The sequence below is a fragment of the Manacus vitellinus genome, unplaced genomic scaffold (genome assembly GCF_001715985.3).
Source record: "Manacus vitellinus isolate BGI_N305 unplaced genomic scaffold, ASM171598v3 scaffold_4_pilon, whole genome shotgun sequence".
NCBI classification, from domain to species: domain Eukaryota; kingdom Metazoa; phylum Chordata; class Aves; order Passeriformes; family Pipridae; genus Manacus; species Manacus vitellinus.
The window spans coordinates 26,604,723-26,622,640 of record NW_021940604.1 but is presented as its reverse complement, the minus strand read 5'-3'; the positions used below and the strand labels follow the sequence as shown (position 1 = coordinate 26,622,640).

The following is a 17,918-nucleotide window of genomic DNA, read 5'->3' as shown; positions in this document are numbered from 1 at the left end:
TTATCTATTATCTATACCTCATATTGTTTACCATTGTTTATTACCTTGAGCAAATGATAAAACAGTTGAAATTCCTCTCCTTAACCTACAAAATACTATGCATTCAATGATTTAATATGCTTAAGATAAAATTTTTTAATACTGTATGCATCAGTTGTACCTAAAAAATATTTTGTCAAGAGACATGCATGGACACACATTATAAGAGAACATGGTAACATTCCTTCACCTTGCTAGGAGAAACATTTAAGAGGTCTGTTGTGAGATGAATTTTAGCTATTTTCTCACCCTATAATGTGAAAGGTATAGACTTGAGATAGTTTCTCTTTCTTAAAATTAGTAGTTTGAATAATCCCTGCTGGCTTGCTAGTCTTTTCCACTGGAAGACAGAAATGGAAGGCAGTGGAAGCTGGCATGTGGGCAACCCAATCAAACTGGTGATGTCTGATTTGACTCTTCCATGGGAAACAGGACAATGACCTACTAAAAATTAAGGAAAGCTGTATTTGAGCATTACCGCAGGCAACAATACTTTAAAAAGTGCATAATTTGACTGTTTTCTGATACGTCAATTCTAATATTTTTATTGATGCCTGGATCACATTTATTAAGCTGCAGAGGCTTAGTTAGTATCTGCAACTGTTTGATCTCTAAAAGCAACCTTCCCATGGTACACCAAATTTCCAATTTCAAAATACTAAGAAAAGTTTAGGCCTTTTAGTAGCAAAAATCCCTCTGCAATTTCTTCTAACATTACAGGTAGCAAACCTAAGTAATTATTAAATAAACATCTTGTAAATATTAGGCAAATAATAGAAGAGGCAGATTTCTTAAAAGTTCATCTCTGATGAACATAATATAATATCAACATTTAAAATAAAATTCTATTTCTGAAACTAGACAGGTCCCATAAGGAAAAAAAACAGAAAATGAGACAAAGAAAGAATCTAAATGTAAATAGGCAAATACAAGTGTCAGATACTTCATTAAGGACTGATCAGTAATCCTCTTATGTCCTTTTTTTTAAAGCACTATGCTAAAGGAACAATATATGCTGGATACCAATCTTGTATGATGTAATTATTTCAGCCAAACCAATCCTTATCCTGAAGTTTTTGTTCCAATCAGAGAACAAGCAACAATATGTCATCTTCTTTCTTAACAGTTTTATAAGCAATAACTTCTCTGCCGACAGACAAAAACATTTTTGTGCCTTTAAACAGCAGTCTGTATGGCCCAGTTGGTGTCACTCTATTCTGTAAAAACAAATTCATCAGCTATATGATTGTTAACTGTTATAAAATATTGTACAAATGTATAATTCTACCAAAAGCAAAGGCGTTCCCTAGAAGGCAGTGAAGACAAAAGAACTGCAGGCTGCAGAAGGCCTAAATTTGCTTATTGTGCTTTATTTACAGATTGAGAGGAAGAAAGTAAGGCAGAACTTGAACTGACTTGCTAAAAAGCACACTGAACTTATAAGACTGCCTTCTGGAGTACTTGGGGCACAAGAACACAGAGCCATTTACCAAAGTAGTATTGCAAATTATAAAATGTTCAGCTTTACCTTAATAAAGATGCTGTTCAGAACTGCAGTTTTGTTTCAACAAATGCAAACATTATTTCAACAAATATATTTTACTTTTGAAAATCAAGGCATATGACAAGACTGCTGAAAAGAAAGCCATTTCATTTTCCATATGAATACTTTCCAAAAGATGGCTGCATGTACACAACTATGCATAGTTCGAAATCTTGCATGATGAAGGTTACAATTCTAACTGCCAACTGATAAGTAAAGGGTGTTTGTGCTAAAACAAACAAATGTTCCATCGCTGAATTGCCTTCAGGTTTGAGCAGTCAGCTAAACCAAGCTTGCTATCAACGAACTTGCTTCTACTGTACGTACCAAGGACAAACTCTGATTTGCCACTGATGGCAGCCAACATTCATGTTTTTAAGTACAAGACCAGGACAGTACTTCTGTCTGCCCTAGCATATACAACTGTAACAACTCCTGGCTCATCAAAATAGTTTCCATTGGTATGCACGGGTCTTTTGTTGCTATAACTGCACCTATAGCTCCTGTTAAAGGAATTTATTTCCTCATTTTTCTGACAGAAACAGTTACTAAAGCAGTTGTTTGAACTGGGTATATAGCCTGAGGCTACTGCCTTCCACTATTGCAGCTATATACACTTTCAGAAGTTTTTCCCTTGGACGATGCACTGCAATCAAAACAAATAAAAAACCCTAAACAAATACCTTTATTATATCTAAGATAACAGTTTTTGTTTTATGGCCTTCCTCATGGGAAATATATGTCAAAAACCTTTAACTACAACTTTAAAATGGGTTTTAAATTTCCTGAATATCGATTCAGGTTTTTTTTTTTTTTTTTTTAAACTGGCACATAATGACAGAAATTGAGTAAGAAGACTGGACAAGAAAAGAAGGAGATCTGTTAATCCGAGGTTAGAAAGTCATGCATGTTGGAGATGGGAGAGTTTTATATTTTCTGGTTTTGACTGTAATTCTTTCTTATTGATGCCATAAAAATGGAAGACTTATGCCATGTTCAGTTAGCTGTCAGTGGTGGGCATTGTTAGCCTGATTTACCAATGGACTGTGTTTTTCTGGAAAGGCAGGCAGCATATGATGCTTTCAAACTAAAAATCAAACAATCTTTTGGAAAAAGAAAAATAGGAAACAGCTGTGTCATGATGTTAAAAAAAAATTAGTATATCCAATTATTACTGTAACATTAAAAACTGCTCCATCTACTGGGACTAGAGAAAACTCAAGACTAATTGAGTGTGTGAGTATTCATATAAGTACTTTTTCTGCTACGTACAAGATATTTTTGAATATCAAATTTGGATGCTATTAAAATCGACTATAACATTTTGTTTTATTTTCATGAACCCAAACACTGTTTTCAAATTTAAACTATTTTATTAAACACACTGTGATACCATCTGGATGTTTCAAGTGGGAACTGAAGCACAAATGTTTTAAAATATTAAAATCCAGAGAATATAGAATGCATAAAAATTAAGTAAATGATCCTGGGAATGCCTATGTTTAGGATGAAATTTATGCATTGAACAGTCCTTGGTATGGATTTATTGCAAAGAAAAGATTTAATGGTAAGAGGTAACAGTTTTCTTCTATTACAAGGGGTCACTAAAATATGCATAATGGCTGAGGCCTCTTTCTATTTGCAAAGTGTCCACAGCAGTCATGTTCATATTGTTGAGAGAGTACGACAGATGTGAAATCAAATATGGAAGTTCTTTAAAGGTTAGCATGTAACGTAATTGATTTTCATCTGATATAAATTTTACATTATAAAGTATTTCTATTCTTGACACTGAAATGTCATATTCAAAAAGAGTAACGTAATGAATATAGTCTTGCTGTGCTTTTATGCCTTGAAGAAACTCATAGTAGCACCTTTCTTTTCTTCTAAATTAAACACAAATGTAATTTTAAAGTAGAAAATTACTGACTTAGGAAAAACAATCTGATTTTTTTCTGCAATTATTATAGAGCAGAAACCCAGTTTTATATAATATCTTAAAATATCCTAAAAGCAATTTTTTTTGCCGTGGCTTGCAGGAAAATGTTACAAAAAACTTGCTTCTTCTTGAACAGTAATTTTGTAATTTATTAATTTGCCCTTCCCTGGTGCCTAACTGGGGACCTGTTGAAAAGATGGTTTATCACTGAGTCAGAAACCTTTGTGGTCCCTTAATGGGAGACCAAACCAGCAATAAAATTGTGATATGGAAATAAAATTATTTTAGACTGAGAGTGTAAATATTCACAAAGACTCACATATTTCCCTGCTTAGTGCCAATGATGATGAACAGAAAATAAAGTCACAGGTTAATAGAGTTATCTAGAATCTCATTGTACAAATATCTAATGGGCAATGAAAGACAGATAAGGCATTAATAACTTTACTCTTTTGTTATCTATTATCTGGGATGGAGAGTGCCTGTTTTATGAACTTCCTCCTTATACCTTCCAAATCTGTGACTCCAGCAATGACAGATTTTCTGCTGAGTTCCAAATTACTTAGTTTAATACAAGCCAGTGTGACCATATCAATTTTCAGAAAGAAATATAGGGAAGAGGTATGTGGATAAAAAACTTTCAAGTCCATGTTTACATCACAGAAAGACAGACATGTATGCCCCGCTATAACACAAATACCATTTTGTTCTGTCTCTAAGCTCCCTGAAAGCTTTTAACAAAAGAAACCTATCTCTTACCAGTTTACATGAAAGACAGCAGTAGACACATGAAAAACAACTAGTTTTCTTTTGTAGGTCGAATAAAAAAAACCAGAAATCAAGGACAACATGCAGATAAAACAAGGGATGAAAGACGGTAATAATGTTCTCTTCTTTACTGTCTGGTAGGGACAGGCATGACAAATTATTTGCTCTGTAAATAGAAATATTAACCAGATAACAAGGTAAGTATACTAACAAGTCACCAAAAATCACAAAACTAGTAGATCTAGCCATCACAATCCTGATCAATCATCAAGACAGACTTTTTTTCATCAAGATACGACTAATCTCTATTTGATTTTAAAAACATTTGTGTAGAAAAAGACAAGAATCACCCCAAAGTATCTCTTTGTTTTTTACCTAGATCTCTGTTTTAATCTCTGCACCTAACTTTCAGAATAAAAGAAAACAGTCTTTAGGTACCTCAGGGAAATCCAGCCTGTCAGTAATAATTCATGAACACTTTCTCATCAATAATACTTAATGCAAGAAGCACCATAACTCAACAGTGATTAAGCTCATTTGGATTGCTACTGTCTGAGCATGGTTAGAAAAGTTTTAAAGAAAGCTCTATGGAAAATCATCAAACATTTTCTCTCAGAAAAAAAATACACATCCACTAGCACAAGTCAGTGACAAAAGTAACTGAATCCAAGAGGAGCAGGGAAAGCGTGAGGGGATTGTAACCCACCTATTTGAATCACTTATTACTGTATACTTCCAACATGACTGTGGGGCTGTTCTTATGTGCCCTTTCCCTGTTCATTTTATGAATACCTCAACCCGTACAGCATACTGGAAAAAAATATATTTGATCTTGCAAAATGCTGGCAGATGATCAAATGAAAAGATAAAATAAAGACAGAGAAAAGAACAGGCACCACAGAAGACTACGAGTAGCCTTTACTAAGTGGAAACAAATCTTGCTGTTGAGTGACTTTTTTGAGAGATCCACCAACAGCAGAAACAGGATGACTCAAAGCTACTTTTTCAGGTGAGTTGTAAAGATTCCTTGACAATTCACTGGTGAACAATCCTGATGTTTGAACACTTCCATTAGCATGGAAAAGTATCAATCTGAAACTCAAAATCCCTTAATCAAACTCAGATTTCAACCCCTTAATCCAATCCTAAATTTCTGAATTCTTGAAGGCAATCTTGTTTTTTCCTCGTTTCGTTTTAAACAAACTTTTGCTCCTTTTCAAATTCCATATATATTTGGTCATTATCCCATTTCAAACCCAAAAAATCATGATTTTCTTTGTTAAAATTGTTCACTTCTGCCTTCCTTATATACATCAGACAACTTGTAAATGTCTAAAGGTTTGCAAGATTATGAAAAATGCCAGCAAATAATAAGTGTTGCATTTACAAAATCCTGCAACTGCGTGAGAAATGCTCCAATGGTTATTTTTAAAAAACACAGTCCAAAATTCAAAACTTTAAAACTGAGTGATCAGGAAAATAATCACAGTAATAATTATGTTTTGTAATGATAACAGACCTTTTTGTACTAGAGCTACAGCTTTCAGTTCCAGCATCATTAAGAGATTCTTCAAATTACTTTTTAAACATCCTTTTCCCTCAGGATTTTCACTTATACCTAATTAGACTACTTACCCCATGCCATGTAATTCCCTATTGCCAAAACTGCTAAATGCTTCAATAAGAAGGAGGAGGGCAATAGTGGAGTGAGGCAGATGTAATGTCATTGGTTAACAATAGAGGTGTGAAGCAACTGCTGTAATTATAAAACTCATTAATTCACAGTGTTTAGGGGAAAAAAAAATCCTTGGCGATAACTGTTGAAATGGCAACTCTTTTCAACACTACATCAGACTGAAAAAAATCCTTTCAATTTACACCTTCAACAAGATAGAACAGTAGTTCCACTGGTAATTATGAAAATCAACATCCCCATAAAAAGTAAGCAAACACTGCCAGCTCTAATGGCATCCAGCATTCATATATCCTTTTCGTCTTTTAAATTGACATGTGGCACATTTTGACCCCTAAGCAATTTTATTTTTAGTCTCATTCCTCTTAGGATTGTAAATGGACAGCTTCAAAGACTATATTTCTAGGGAAAAAAATTAGAAAGAATTAAAGCAAGCTTAATAAATTTAAAATTTTACAATCTCTGCCTAATAGTAGGGTCCTAGGTTTCACCTACCACAGAAATATTTGCCATTTATTTTTGCACTTCCTGAATGCAAGCAGTTCAAATACATGAGGACTTAAGACATGGAACACTAGGTTCTGCTTCCATCATTCGTCTTCCATATACTGCTCACTAGCTTAGGCAGTGTTACATAATGCCATCTCTGCTAATGCTGTTCTCAAACTTTCCCTGCCCAATTTTATCAGAAAAAAAAATCCTGACATTTCTAGGTGGAGAAAATTTTCTCTAGAGAGAAGAGATTTTAATGACAGCTGGAGTAAAGCTCTCATCTCGAATACTCAATATTGTATTATTTAACTTCTGTTCACATGTGGACATTTCTTCCTAAAATTTCAGTTATTTTACATACAGGACATATAGGAGTTGTGGATGATTATCATTTTGAATTCAGATGAGTACACTGAATTTCATTTAATATAATTGCAATGTTTTCTGACAAGAGAACTACTGATACTGCAGGGTCAGTGATAGCAATTCTCCTATTTAGGCTGTCTAACACTTTCCATTATAAAATATTACTGTGGCCTTTATTTCTGAGCTGTAACTCTGAATGTTTGCAGCAAGTAATTTTAAATTTATCAGAAAGAAAAGTCTCTGTATTAGAAAAGTGGTTTTCCCAGTGTCATAAAATGCTGATCAGGTTTTGTTGAGTTGCAAACTGTTGAATGGCACTGTTTTAACTTTTCTTCTTGTATTTCTCCTAAGAGAGTTTTTGGCAGCATGTCAAAACAATAATGAATATAAAAGTTATATACATAAATACTGCAAGATGGGACTCTAAATTTTGAAGTTAACACTTGGAAGTCAGAATATTACAGAATTTGGGCCACTTGTATAATGTATATAATGTAACAGAGACTATAATCATAAGTGGGCAAAAATAAATTTTCCTGAATAATATTCAGGCACTTCTTGTTTTCAAGTACATGTGTACAAGTAGTTACAGCATTTTGAAAAAGGAGATTTTGTAGATATAACTACTTAAGTACTTAAAAAGGAAAACAGAGTAAACCCTGATTCTTTTATGGTGAGAATGTAATACCAACACAGTGCATTGTACACTGTGTCTTTGGCCTTGCATTGTACTTGTCTATTAAACAGTCACTAAACTAACAGTATGAAATGATGTTATTTCAGGTTATGACCTCAAGGATCATGAGGTGTCTGGGAAAAGGATAAGGAGACATTTTAGGAAAGAGGTTTTTCCCATGTGTTTCCCTTAATTCTTAAAGTTGCTGTATCTTCCAGATTGTCCCAGGGCAATGTGATGGTCCTGCTACAGATTTAGGACATACAGTTATTACTCTGGCATTTTAGTATTATACCTAACTTAGAAAGGACAAATATCAGATTTGTATAGATCCTGTCCCTATAAAGGGACGTAAGAAGAGAAAGAAATGTATAAATTAATATTGATGCACTGATTTGATGAAACACTTGAAAGATCAGAAATTATTCAGGTATATTTCTCAAAACAATAAAAAATTAAATTATAGATCAGGAAAGAAAGGCTTTTCCTTATTTTGGGGCGTTTTTTTCATACACTTCTGTCTTTAAAGAGTCAAAAAGTATGCATGTTAAAGTTAAGAAAATATCAGCACTTACTGTCAGAATTAAGAGCAATTCTTCAATATTGCTTTCAGGTTTCAACTGCTCTTTGAACATCCCAATGGTTAGATGCTTCAAATAGTAATAGGAAGCAATACGGCCGTATGTCAGAGGTTCAATGCTGCGATTATCCTGTTAGAAGAGGAATCAAATATACGTGGTTGCCAAGTGGTTCAATATTAAGGGTTCCTACATAACTGTGAAATATGTTAAGACTACTTTAAAAGAGAGAACAGCAAAAATGATTTAGCATCATACTTTAGCCACAACAATTTTCAACATATGCCTTACAAAGAGCTCCATAGACAAACTAACATCTCAAATCAAGGAGCATGTATCTTGCTGTTCACAACTTTTAGGAGCACGTATCTTACTGAATCTTGTAAGGCATAGATTAGTCTTACCTCCCCAATTTCAATACAGTAGGAGCATTCCAAATCAAACAGGGATTTCTCAACAAGGCTTGAGAGGTACTTATTCATAGTGTCATGGCTCACATCATCCAAGTTATAGTAACTAGATAAATTGAAAACAGATGCATTACATGAATATTTTTTACACTCTGAAGATTTCTAACAATAACGTCTTGTAAGAAAACTATCAAGGCTTCTACAAAACACTCATACTTGGAACAGCAACTATCCACATTAAACAATTAAACACAAAACTATTATCTTATAAAGACTAAAAAGAAATTCATAATTCTTAAACGGTTTGTGGTAGTAGCCAACATAAGACCAGCATGTACATATGGAAAGATGGCAATTTATCTGTCTATTAAGAGAAAGGTTGATACAAACAGAACTGGACTGGCTATATTGTGTTAGTGGGAAAATTTTCCTGATTGCATAAGTACACTTTCCTGATAAGCATGAAAGTGGACAAGCAATATTAACACAAGTACCAGCATTTTAACTTCAAGAGAAAGAAAGAAAACCCACCCAGGAGAGCAACTGTTCTTACATCCTGGAACTCTGAAAGTAAAAACTAGGCATATAGTGACATCTCTTAAAAAATTAAACTTACACCAATCTAAATGTTAGTGTTGTTATATTTCTGTGTCATTTTATTCTCAAAGTTAAAATTGCTAAAAAAAAGAATAAGGTATTTGTCAATGTGGTTACTTCACATATTCACTGTCATGTAAAATGTTTAGGTAAACTACATAGTCACAAAGGCTCTTTGTCTTCTGTGTGAAGGAAAACTGTTCATACTTTTATGCCAGCCTATAAAAAAGACACGGTGACTGAAGTTTGCACTCTTTAACTGTAGAATTAAGGCACATTAATAGATTTTTACTCACACAAACTAACATAAGTGCAGTGAGAACTTTTACTCCAGACAAAAATGCAGTAAGAACTTGTGTCCTTGATTCAACAGAGACACCAATTCAGAAACTAACAATTAAGTTCAATGAGCAATAAAGAAAAACTGAGCATGCTCAGAAAGGTATAAAATTCCGAATTTAAGCAGAGCAATTAAATCATGCAATTTCAAAGCAGAATTCAAACAAACAAAAAAAAATTGATGATTTACTGAAATATTAAAAACAACAATAAAAAAGTTAGTCCCCGCTCATTTAATTCTGTCAAATACTGTCGCACAAATAGACTACTGAGCAATGATGAAAGATGCTACTTTGTTCTAACTGGTTGCTTTACTAAGACTTCCTACTGTTATGATGGACTCAGCATCTCCACTTGAAACAATACCACATGCTGTAAAGGAGAGTAGGTTCTTTCAGTGCTATTTTGTGCAGGTGAACAACTGGCTGTAAAACACTGCCGAGATTAATTTTAGCCAATTTTACAAAGTTACAGCTGCACCTGAGTTAGTTTTTTAACTCCCCTTATTACCAACTGAAAGGAATATGTGCTTGCAGAATGCTATTAATCTGAAGTATTTTAAGATCTGCTTTAGGATGCGGTGAAATGTAATCACTGATGAAAAAAGAAAGAACTTTAGACAACCAGTGCAGTTGTTGATGCTATATTTGGGCAGATGTATCCCATTCTCTGAGTTAAGCTCGATTTCATTTACTATAATGCTGCTGTTTGCAAATTTCAAAAGATGGAATTGCATTTTTATACACTACAAACATTCTTCCATAACTGCTTTATTTACAGAATCTGATTTGCACTATTATTTTCTTAAACAAGGTTTTTAACATTTATCTTTTTAAATAGCAGTATCATAACTTAAAAAGCCTGAATGCTAAATAGCAGTCTTGTAATTTCCAGATTTTTTTTCCTCTTGTTACTAATTCCAAATTATGGGATTAATTCTGTGAAGCTTTGAATGTTTACTTATAATTGGGTGAAGTAGGAGTAAAAGAGTACTACCGTAAGAAAAAGACTACAAAAATCTGTTCTGATAGCAGTCAGCTACATTAGACAACAACAAAGCATAGATATATGGCAGTGGAGTATTCAACTCTGACATTTTATATGGGGTCATGCTTAAAACATAGCTATTGTCCAAATCCAAAACAAACTGAGAGAAATATTTGTATTGACTAAAACACTTTATATGGTAGACAGCCATATATTATCAGCCTCATGCAAAGAAAACTTCTTGTAGAAAAAGTACTTTAATAGTATTTTTGATGCAACCTAATTTTCATGAGTTCCCTTTTAAATTTACTGAAGTAATACAGTGATCATACAAAACGGTAAATAATTCCACCTGCTCCTTTTATCTGCCTGACACCACTGAAAACATTTAGTCTCTGCTTATTAGCAGAAATCACTTTGTAAAATTTTGTTTACCTTTTGAAAATAATTGAGCAAATTAGCTAGATAACTTGTTTAAGGATGTGAAAATATTTTCTATTTCATACACCTAAACCACAAATAATTCATTAGTATTTTTCTCTAAATTGAACAGAACACCACTGAAATGCTTATAATTAAGGCACTTTGTTGTCATGGTATTCAGACTTCCACCATATAATTTCAGCACTTTTATTTGCAGTACCATAACACTGATGATTAATACTGATAAAACAAAGGAAGAAACATGGGCAGTACGCTGAAATTCTTTACTTGGACTTAAATTTAAGACACTAATTCAAACAGATTTTATCTTGTGCTCTGCTTAATCTGTAATATTTAACATTGAAGTTATAATCATAAAAGGCATTTATAATGCCTTTTAAAAATTATGTGAATTTTAAATTTGCAGCTTTTTGGTAATTTTTTTTTTCAAAGCAGTAAATATCTAGCTGCCTACTACAAATAAAACAATGTAAAGAAAAATTTTAAATGGTTTGCAATCTTGAGTGAAGTGGTACCAGTATGTTTTAACTACTGTTTGCAATGGGGTAAATATAATTTTGAGCACACCCACAGGATCTTCTTGGTAATTCAGCACATTTTCCCCTAATAAAAATCAAAGCCATTCATCTTCAAAGACTGTGTTAAAATCATTGGTGTAAACAGAGGTATCATGACATTAGACAGTATTTTCAATGTGCAGGCATAAATGCAAGTTGAATTCTGCATGTTGGTATGCTCCAAGTATAAAACCTGCATTGTACCTGAGTTCCTCTATGAAGCCATATTACCTATCTATTTAATTACAGATAAAGAATAAAAACAATGCAGTTTCATGCTCACTGCATTGAATCATCTAGTCATTATTTTCCCTTTGCTATAAACAGACAGCCTACCTTTTTATCAGCACACCATTTCATTTATTTCACAGTGAAGCCCAGTTTCACAATAATTGACTTGTCAGAAGCTCTAATTTATGAGGCTGGGCTCTGTAAGCCTTCTCCTATATTGGACTCAACCTGCACACAAGCAGGGTTGAATATTTACAATGCTGTTAACAGGTGCTGAGTTGTTTAATGATTCTAATAGCCAGAAGCGCACTGAGAAAGCCAGCGGGATCACAATTACAGGCTGTTTGAACACAACAATTACTCGTCCCCTGAGAGGTGTGAAAGTCAAAGGCAGTTTTATCCTAATAGCATCTAGCACATGGGCTAGACAGGCTAACTTCCATTAGTAGTCCATAGGGAAAAAGCAATAACAAACCCCTAGGTATCATAAAAATTTACAAAGTATGTAAAATTTAAACAAATCAAAAGCTGAAGGAACTTTTTATTCTCTTTTAAAAACATATTTAAAATCCCCAAACCTTGTAGAGCTTAGCAAGAACAACAAACTGTGAAACATGAACTTATTTCTCTAATCTAAGGAAGTGTGGAATTTCATCAGCTGAGAGAGACAGAGAGACGTGCAGGAACATAAAATGTAGATGAAGTTACACAAAATATTTAGGATTTAATGTGAATGGTGGCAATCATTTCCTGTTTAGCTTATGTAAACCTGACCTGAGATCTCTCTGGGAAATTTTTCATCAGCCTTGAAATGGTCCTGCTATAACTGTCAATGCTGTGAAGTCATTTGTTACAGCACCATGTTTTTTATGTTCAGATTATACGGTAGTAATGGTGACACACATAATGAAAATTGGTGACAGAGTCAGGCAAAAATATTAAAAGAAAAAACTAGCCAGTAGGTCTTTTGAAGCAAATGCATGAAAAGATGAATCCACAGCATTTAGTTTATAGCAAGAAAGTGTGCTTTCTGAGATTTTACAGTTCTGAAAGCAGAATTTTGTTATTAACAAGTATGAAGGAGCATAGATAGTAATTTTTTGTAAGTCCCTTTACTGCATTCATCAATTATATTTACTTTCATCAGCTTGTGGCCTTCAGCAGCTGCCATCTTCAAATGGTACTATGGAAATGGTATGGAATATATGGCACAATTGATGAACCTTCATAGCCAGAGAGCTATGAATCAATGTACCAACTCACTTCTGTTTTTAAGGTATTACTGATTGATTCTGGAATCCATGACTGGTTTGCTAAAATGCATTACAGTGTTTATAAATGCTGCAGACAGTTATGTCTTTCTGTATTTTACTTCTATCATATTTTCTTGCATCTGTATATTTGCTTATGCCAAGTATGAGAAATAGATACACTGCTATCTTTAATCAGCTTTTAGTATACTGTACATTGTGGCTATGTAAGAACAAAAAACCAGTCCAACTTCTCTGACATCATCAAGGTATTTTCCTCCACATCAGTGCTTCTAATCATAACATTTACAAGAAAGTTTACCTCCCAAGATGTGTTGATGAGAAATGAGAGGTAATAGACGCACGTACATTTCCTTACATGTTGATTGGACATTTCTTTTTCCTATCATATATTCCAACAGTCAATTTGTACAGGTAAATCATACCCAGAAGTAGGAAGACAATTATGTGAATTTGCTTTCTGAATGCAGATACGTGGGGTCTTCACCTTTGTATTCTCACCTAAGATTGCAGCAGAGTGGGGAATAGAAGGTGGCTCAAATGCTCAGCACCCTGGGGCTTCCCTGTCTGACAGACTCAGAAAAACTTTATTTGTCTGAATATTTGGTACAACCATACCATGAACTACAGTCCTGTACTTTTCACATCACTGTGACCCTAACAATTCAAAAGAATGAAATTCATAATAATGTCTATAGCTGTCATTTATGGAATATATACATAAATGCATATGTATCTGAGCATGCATATAGATCTGAATGTCACTGTAAAAGGAAGAGTCCACCCTGCAAAATATCTCTTTACCAACTCAAAATATGAATATTGGTAATTACTGCAGTGTAATATACTTGCCTGTTCTAGCTTCTTTTAGTAGCTACTGCCAAACTTTTTCATTTTATCTCAATCTTAGCTAATTTAACTTTCTTCAGTAATTCCCCGTTCTGATACAATTCCAAACTAACCCCAAGATTCCGAATAACTGTGATTTAGGTCACTGAAATAACATATGTATTCTATCCTGACTGACTTCTATCCTGATATTACCTGTCATCTCAATACCGAAAACTATACTGGAGCAGTATATAATTACAATTTGTATTCAGATGTTTTATTCACATGCTCAGCTAGTCATACTGTGAAACTGAAATTTAAAGTAAAACATAAGTGTATGATGATAAGAGCAGCAGTCTGAGATAATTTATTTATAATTTATGCTGTATTATTCATTCACTCCAGAAAACTTTGTAAGACTGATATAAAGTGAAAAAAAAAACCCTAATAATAATTCTCAGAATGAATTAATAAAATTTTTTTTTCAGGTCTTCACAAGGAATTTACATAGAAAACTGATTTTGTAAGTGTGTACATGTACACAGATGCACTCTCATATATATTTATAAATACAAAAAAATAGCCACACACATTTTAAGAGTGATGTGATATGTGCTCTCAGAATATCTAAAAATTAACTTTCCAAATGAAAGCTGATTCTGCTTAACTTTACATATGTTGTAAATTTCTATTTCTCTTTTGCTGCACACGTATCTGGAAAGTATCATAACCTGATTCACAGAAAATGTTTCCCATAGCCATTTCTCTTTTGTAGAAAGTTGCAGCTTATAAACTTATATAAAGGTAAAAGAATGAAATAATCAAGGCATTTCAGACAAGGAAGGAAGATAGATGGACCTGTCAAAATAGCCCCTTGCAAAGAACAGGATACTTCACTGATCTGTCATGTGTGACCTTGACTAAGTAAAGAACATATCGACCACAGCTCTACGTGGAAAGGAGAACATGTTGTAGTACTTGACCGAAGTAGCACAGAAACTTTGACTTAACATGGGGAAGAACAGAGAAGAAACTCTGGATATTGAGACTGATACACTTTGATAAACAGTTTTATTTGGACCACCCCTCTTGTTTGCACATCATCTCCTGAACAGCATGTGCACAACTAGTTGGTGTGCCTCTAAACAAAACTAGCACTCAGCTACTCTACTCCCCCAAATCAACAGCAGAATTGCTCCTCTCAACTAGACTATTAAAACCCATTCCACAGATTTTGAAAGACAGAGGTTCATCAAACAAGAAAATTAAAATGGTTTGATGAAAAGAAGTATTTTAACATGCAAAGATTTTCCACACCTTTAAAAAAAATAATCACAAGTTTAACAAATTATCTCAAGTTTGCCAGAAAAACTTTCATAATGACTTGATGTTTCAAAGAAACCTGGACACTTAGAGCAAAAGGATACTTTGATCTCTATCTCACAACAAACGTGGATCACCATTACTTAAACAGTACAAATTTTAAGCATTCTGTAAGGCATTTTATGATACTGGATGGGAATAGGATGATCCTACATTTGTTTATGCAGCTTTAACATACAAGTAGCTAAAACTGGCAATAAATGAGAATATAAATCTTCTGCATATTATCTAATCCCCATTATTTTGGGGATTTACAGCATCACACGCAATGATTTTTATGCCAATGAATCCCAAGGCAATTTAATAATCATGCATATAGGAATTACTTATTCACTACTAAGGTACAATCACCTGCTGTCTGGAAAATAGTTCTTGTTTCACAGTGGAAAGTCAACAAAATTGCTTTGGGGTAGGACATGATAAAGAACACTTCTATCAAGTGACACTGAGTGGGTATTGGGTAAACCGAAAATCAGCAATTGTGCCCCTACTCTTTTGAAAAAAAATAACCCCCAGAATCTTTGGATTATTACAGGCTGCAAATAGTTCTTGTTTCATAATATCAATCAATTCATATGCTCATTTATGGCACAGTAAACTCCATTCATACTGCAATTTATTCAAAGTTATCTCAACTATCACTGACTTCTGTTCATAAAACTTCAGTTTTCCTTGGATGTATCTCATTCAAACACTGACTACTGGAACTGTTTGCTTGGCTTGTAGGAGGTCTGGAAATACCCCAGATAGTAGGTCCAGGAAAACTACTAACTGGATAGTTTAGTAACTTTGGGTGAAACTTCATATTATTATCTTATCAAAGAATGGAATGCATGCACATTCATTACATTTGTGCTTTGTATCTAGAAGTGACCTCTTTGAGAGAATTAATAATATCCTTCATTTTTCTCCCTTCATGACTAAATATAAAAGGAATGTTGAGTACCCGTGTGGATGACACAGGGGGTAAAGCAGCTCAATTTGTGAACTGTTCCAACCTGCATGTGTGGCGTTCCAATGGAAGACTCCAACTTCTTTAGAAATTTCAACAGACATTCCTATCCTAGCATTATGGTCATGACTACTCAAGATCTGTTCATCTTGCTTTTCGCTACGAAGGCTCTATATCTCATTATGAAATGGGTTTTTTCTTCCCCTCTCCTCCCAATTTTCTTCCCACAATCCTTTCAGAATAACAGAACTTTTGCTTTAAATTTGAAATTGATAACTCCAGATTTAGCTTTCCATGACAGTAAAGAAACTGCAGAGAAAAAAGGACTGTCAGTCAACATGCCAACCTCCAGTGGAAACCTTCTTTTATATTGGGAAGACCTTGCCTATTCAATTAAAACAATGATATTTCTATATTCTACACTTACCTCTGGGCTATACGTTGTGTCTTTAATAATCTACCTACCACAGATACCACATGATCAAAGCTTGCCAAAATCAAATCAACTAAAGAACTTTACCACAGTAATTCAAGAGCAAGACATTTTAAAGTAACAATACTTATTCTTTATACTAAAAAAATACAACATCTAACCTACACAAAATCAGAATCTAGCTGCTTGTCACTCTCAGAAGAGAAATACCTTCCATATAAATGTATGCATTTTGTTAGCTATGAAGTGAGAAGGCTGAATATGTTTTCCTTAGTTTACAGTTCTAACACTCTGCATCTTTTATTTCTCAAGAAGACTAGATGGAAATTCTGTTTGTTTTGTGGGAGATCCTCAGCATAGGACTAGATTCAGAATTCAAAACTAATAAAGACTAAAAAGGATCAAAGAAAATTATTTTATAACCTGTAGGCTCCCAGCAGCAGTTGCCCATAAAGAACTCAGCTGAAAATCTGGCCAAATGTTATGGATGTTAACATGATTTCAGAAATACAACATTCTGGAGTACATTAAAAAATATGCAGTGATCTAAATGATTAATTCCTTATTTGCCACATTATTTTGGCAGGTGAGTGATTGATCACACGGCAGGTAACATACCATTTACCCAAAACAGCATTGTGACAAAGGCAGGCTACATAGCTGGAACAGCTCAGAATGATCTGCATACCAGCTGGAGCTAGGCAGGATGATAGCAATCATCAAAAATATTGCACACATGGTTTCACCAGGATACCCTAATGAAAGCAAACCTTATCACAGAGAAACAGCTGATAGCTATTCTCTCATTTATTAGGAAAGTCCAGGTCTTAATAAATTTTCTAAAGAAAACTGGGCAGAACACATCAATGTGGTAGCTAAAAAAAAAAAGAATTGCATTATAAATACAATATCTGAAAGAATGTGATAATCTGGAATTTTATTTTAGGGATGCTGATGTAGTCCTCTCAATAAGGCTATTTTATAGTTGTCACCAAGCTGTAAAGTTATCTGCCAAAAAATGCGTTTATATTTAGAGAAAAAATTATAAAAAAATGTGCACACAAAGATTTATTCCATGTGTGGGCCAGTAATGCTCCTACACTGGAGACTGCTAAGTATTCTAGGCTCCAACAGCAGACGGATCACCTTTGTGTCAACTCTAACCTCAAGTTACCTTGAGAATAAATTGCATTTGTATTGTATACTCACCTTGGGTTCATTATAAGTCGACGGAAGAAGTAAGTCCAGGTGATATAATCCATTGCATCCTGCTTAGATGTAATAGTTCCAGCAGCAATTTCAGCATTCAGGTGGTCAGCCAGCACTTCTAACAAGCTGAAGAACAGGAAACAAGAGGACTTAGCTGACTTTACAATCACAAAGACAGGT

The 17,918-nt window shown here is 34.0% G+C and overlaps 1 protein-coding gene across 1 annotated transcript in view; it reads right to left on the bottom strand.

Annotated features, from left to right (window-relative positions):
- The window catches only part of ASCC3 (activating signal cointegrator 1 complex subunit 3), a 264,177-nt gene that overhangs the window by 31,714 nt on the left and 214,545 nt on the right, over positions 1-17,918 (bottom strand). The window contains exons 34-36 of the mRNA XM_018078048.3: positions 17,739-17,864; positions 8,499-8,610; positions 8,092-8,226 (exon numbers count right to left, since the gene is read on the bottom strand). Coding sequence (XP_017933537.1) covers positions 8,092-8,226; positions 8,499-8,610; positions 17,739-17,864 — 373 coding nt within the window. The remainder of the gene's footprint in view (positions 1-8,091; positions 8,227-8,498; positions 8,611-17,738; positions 17,865-17,918) is intronic.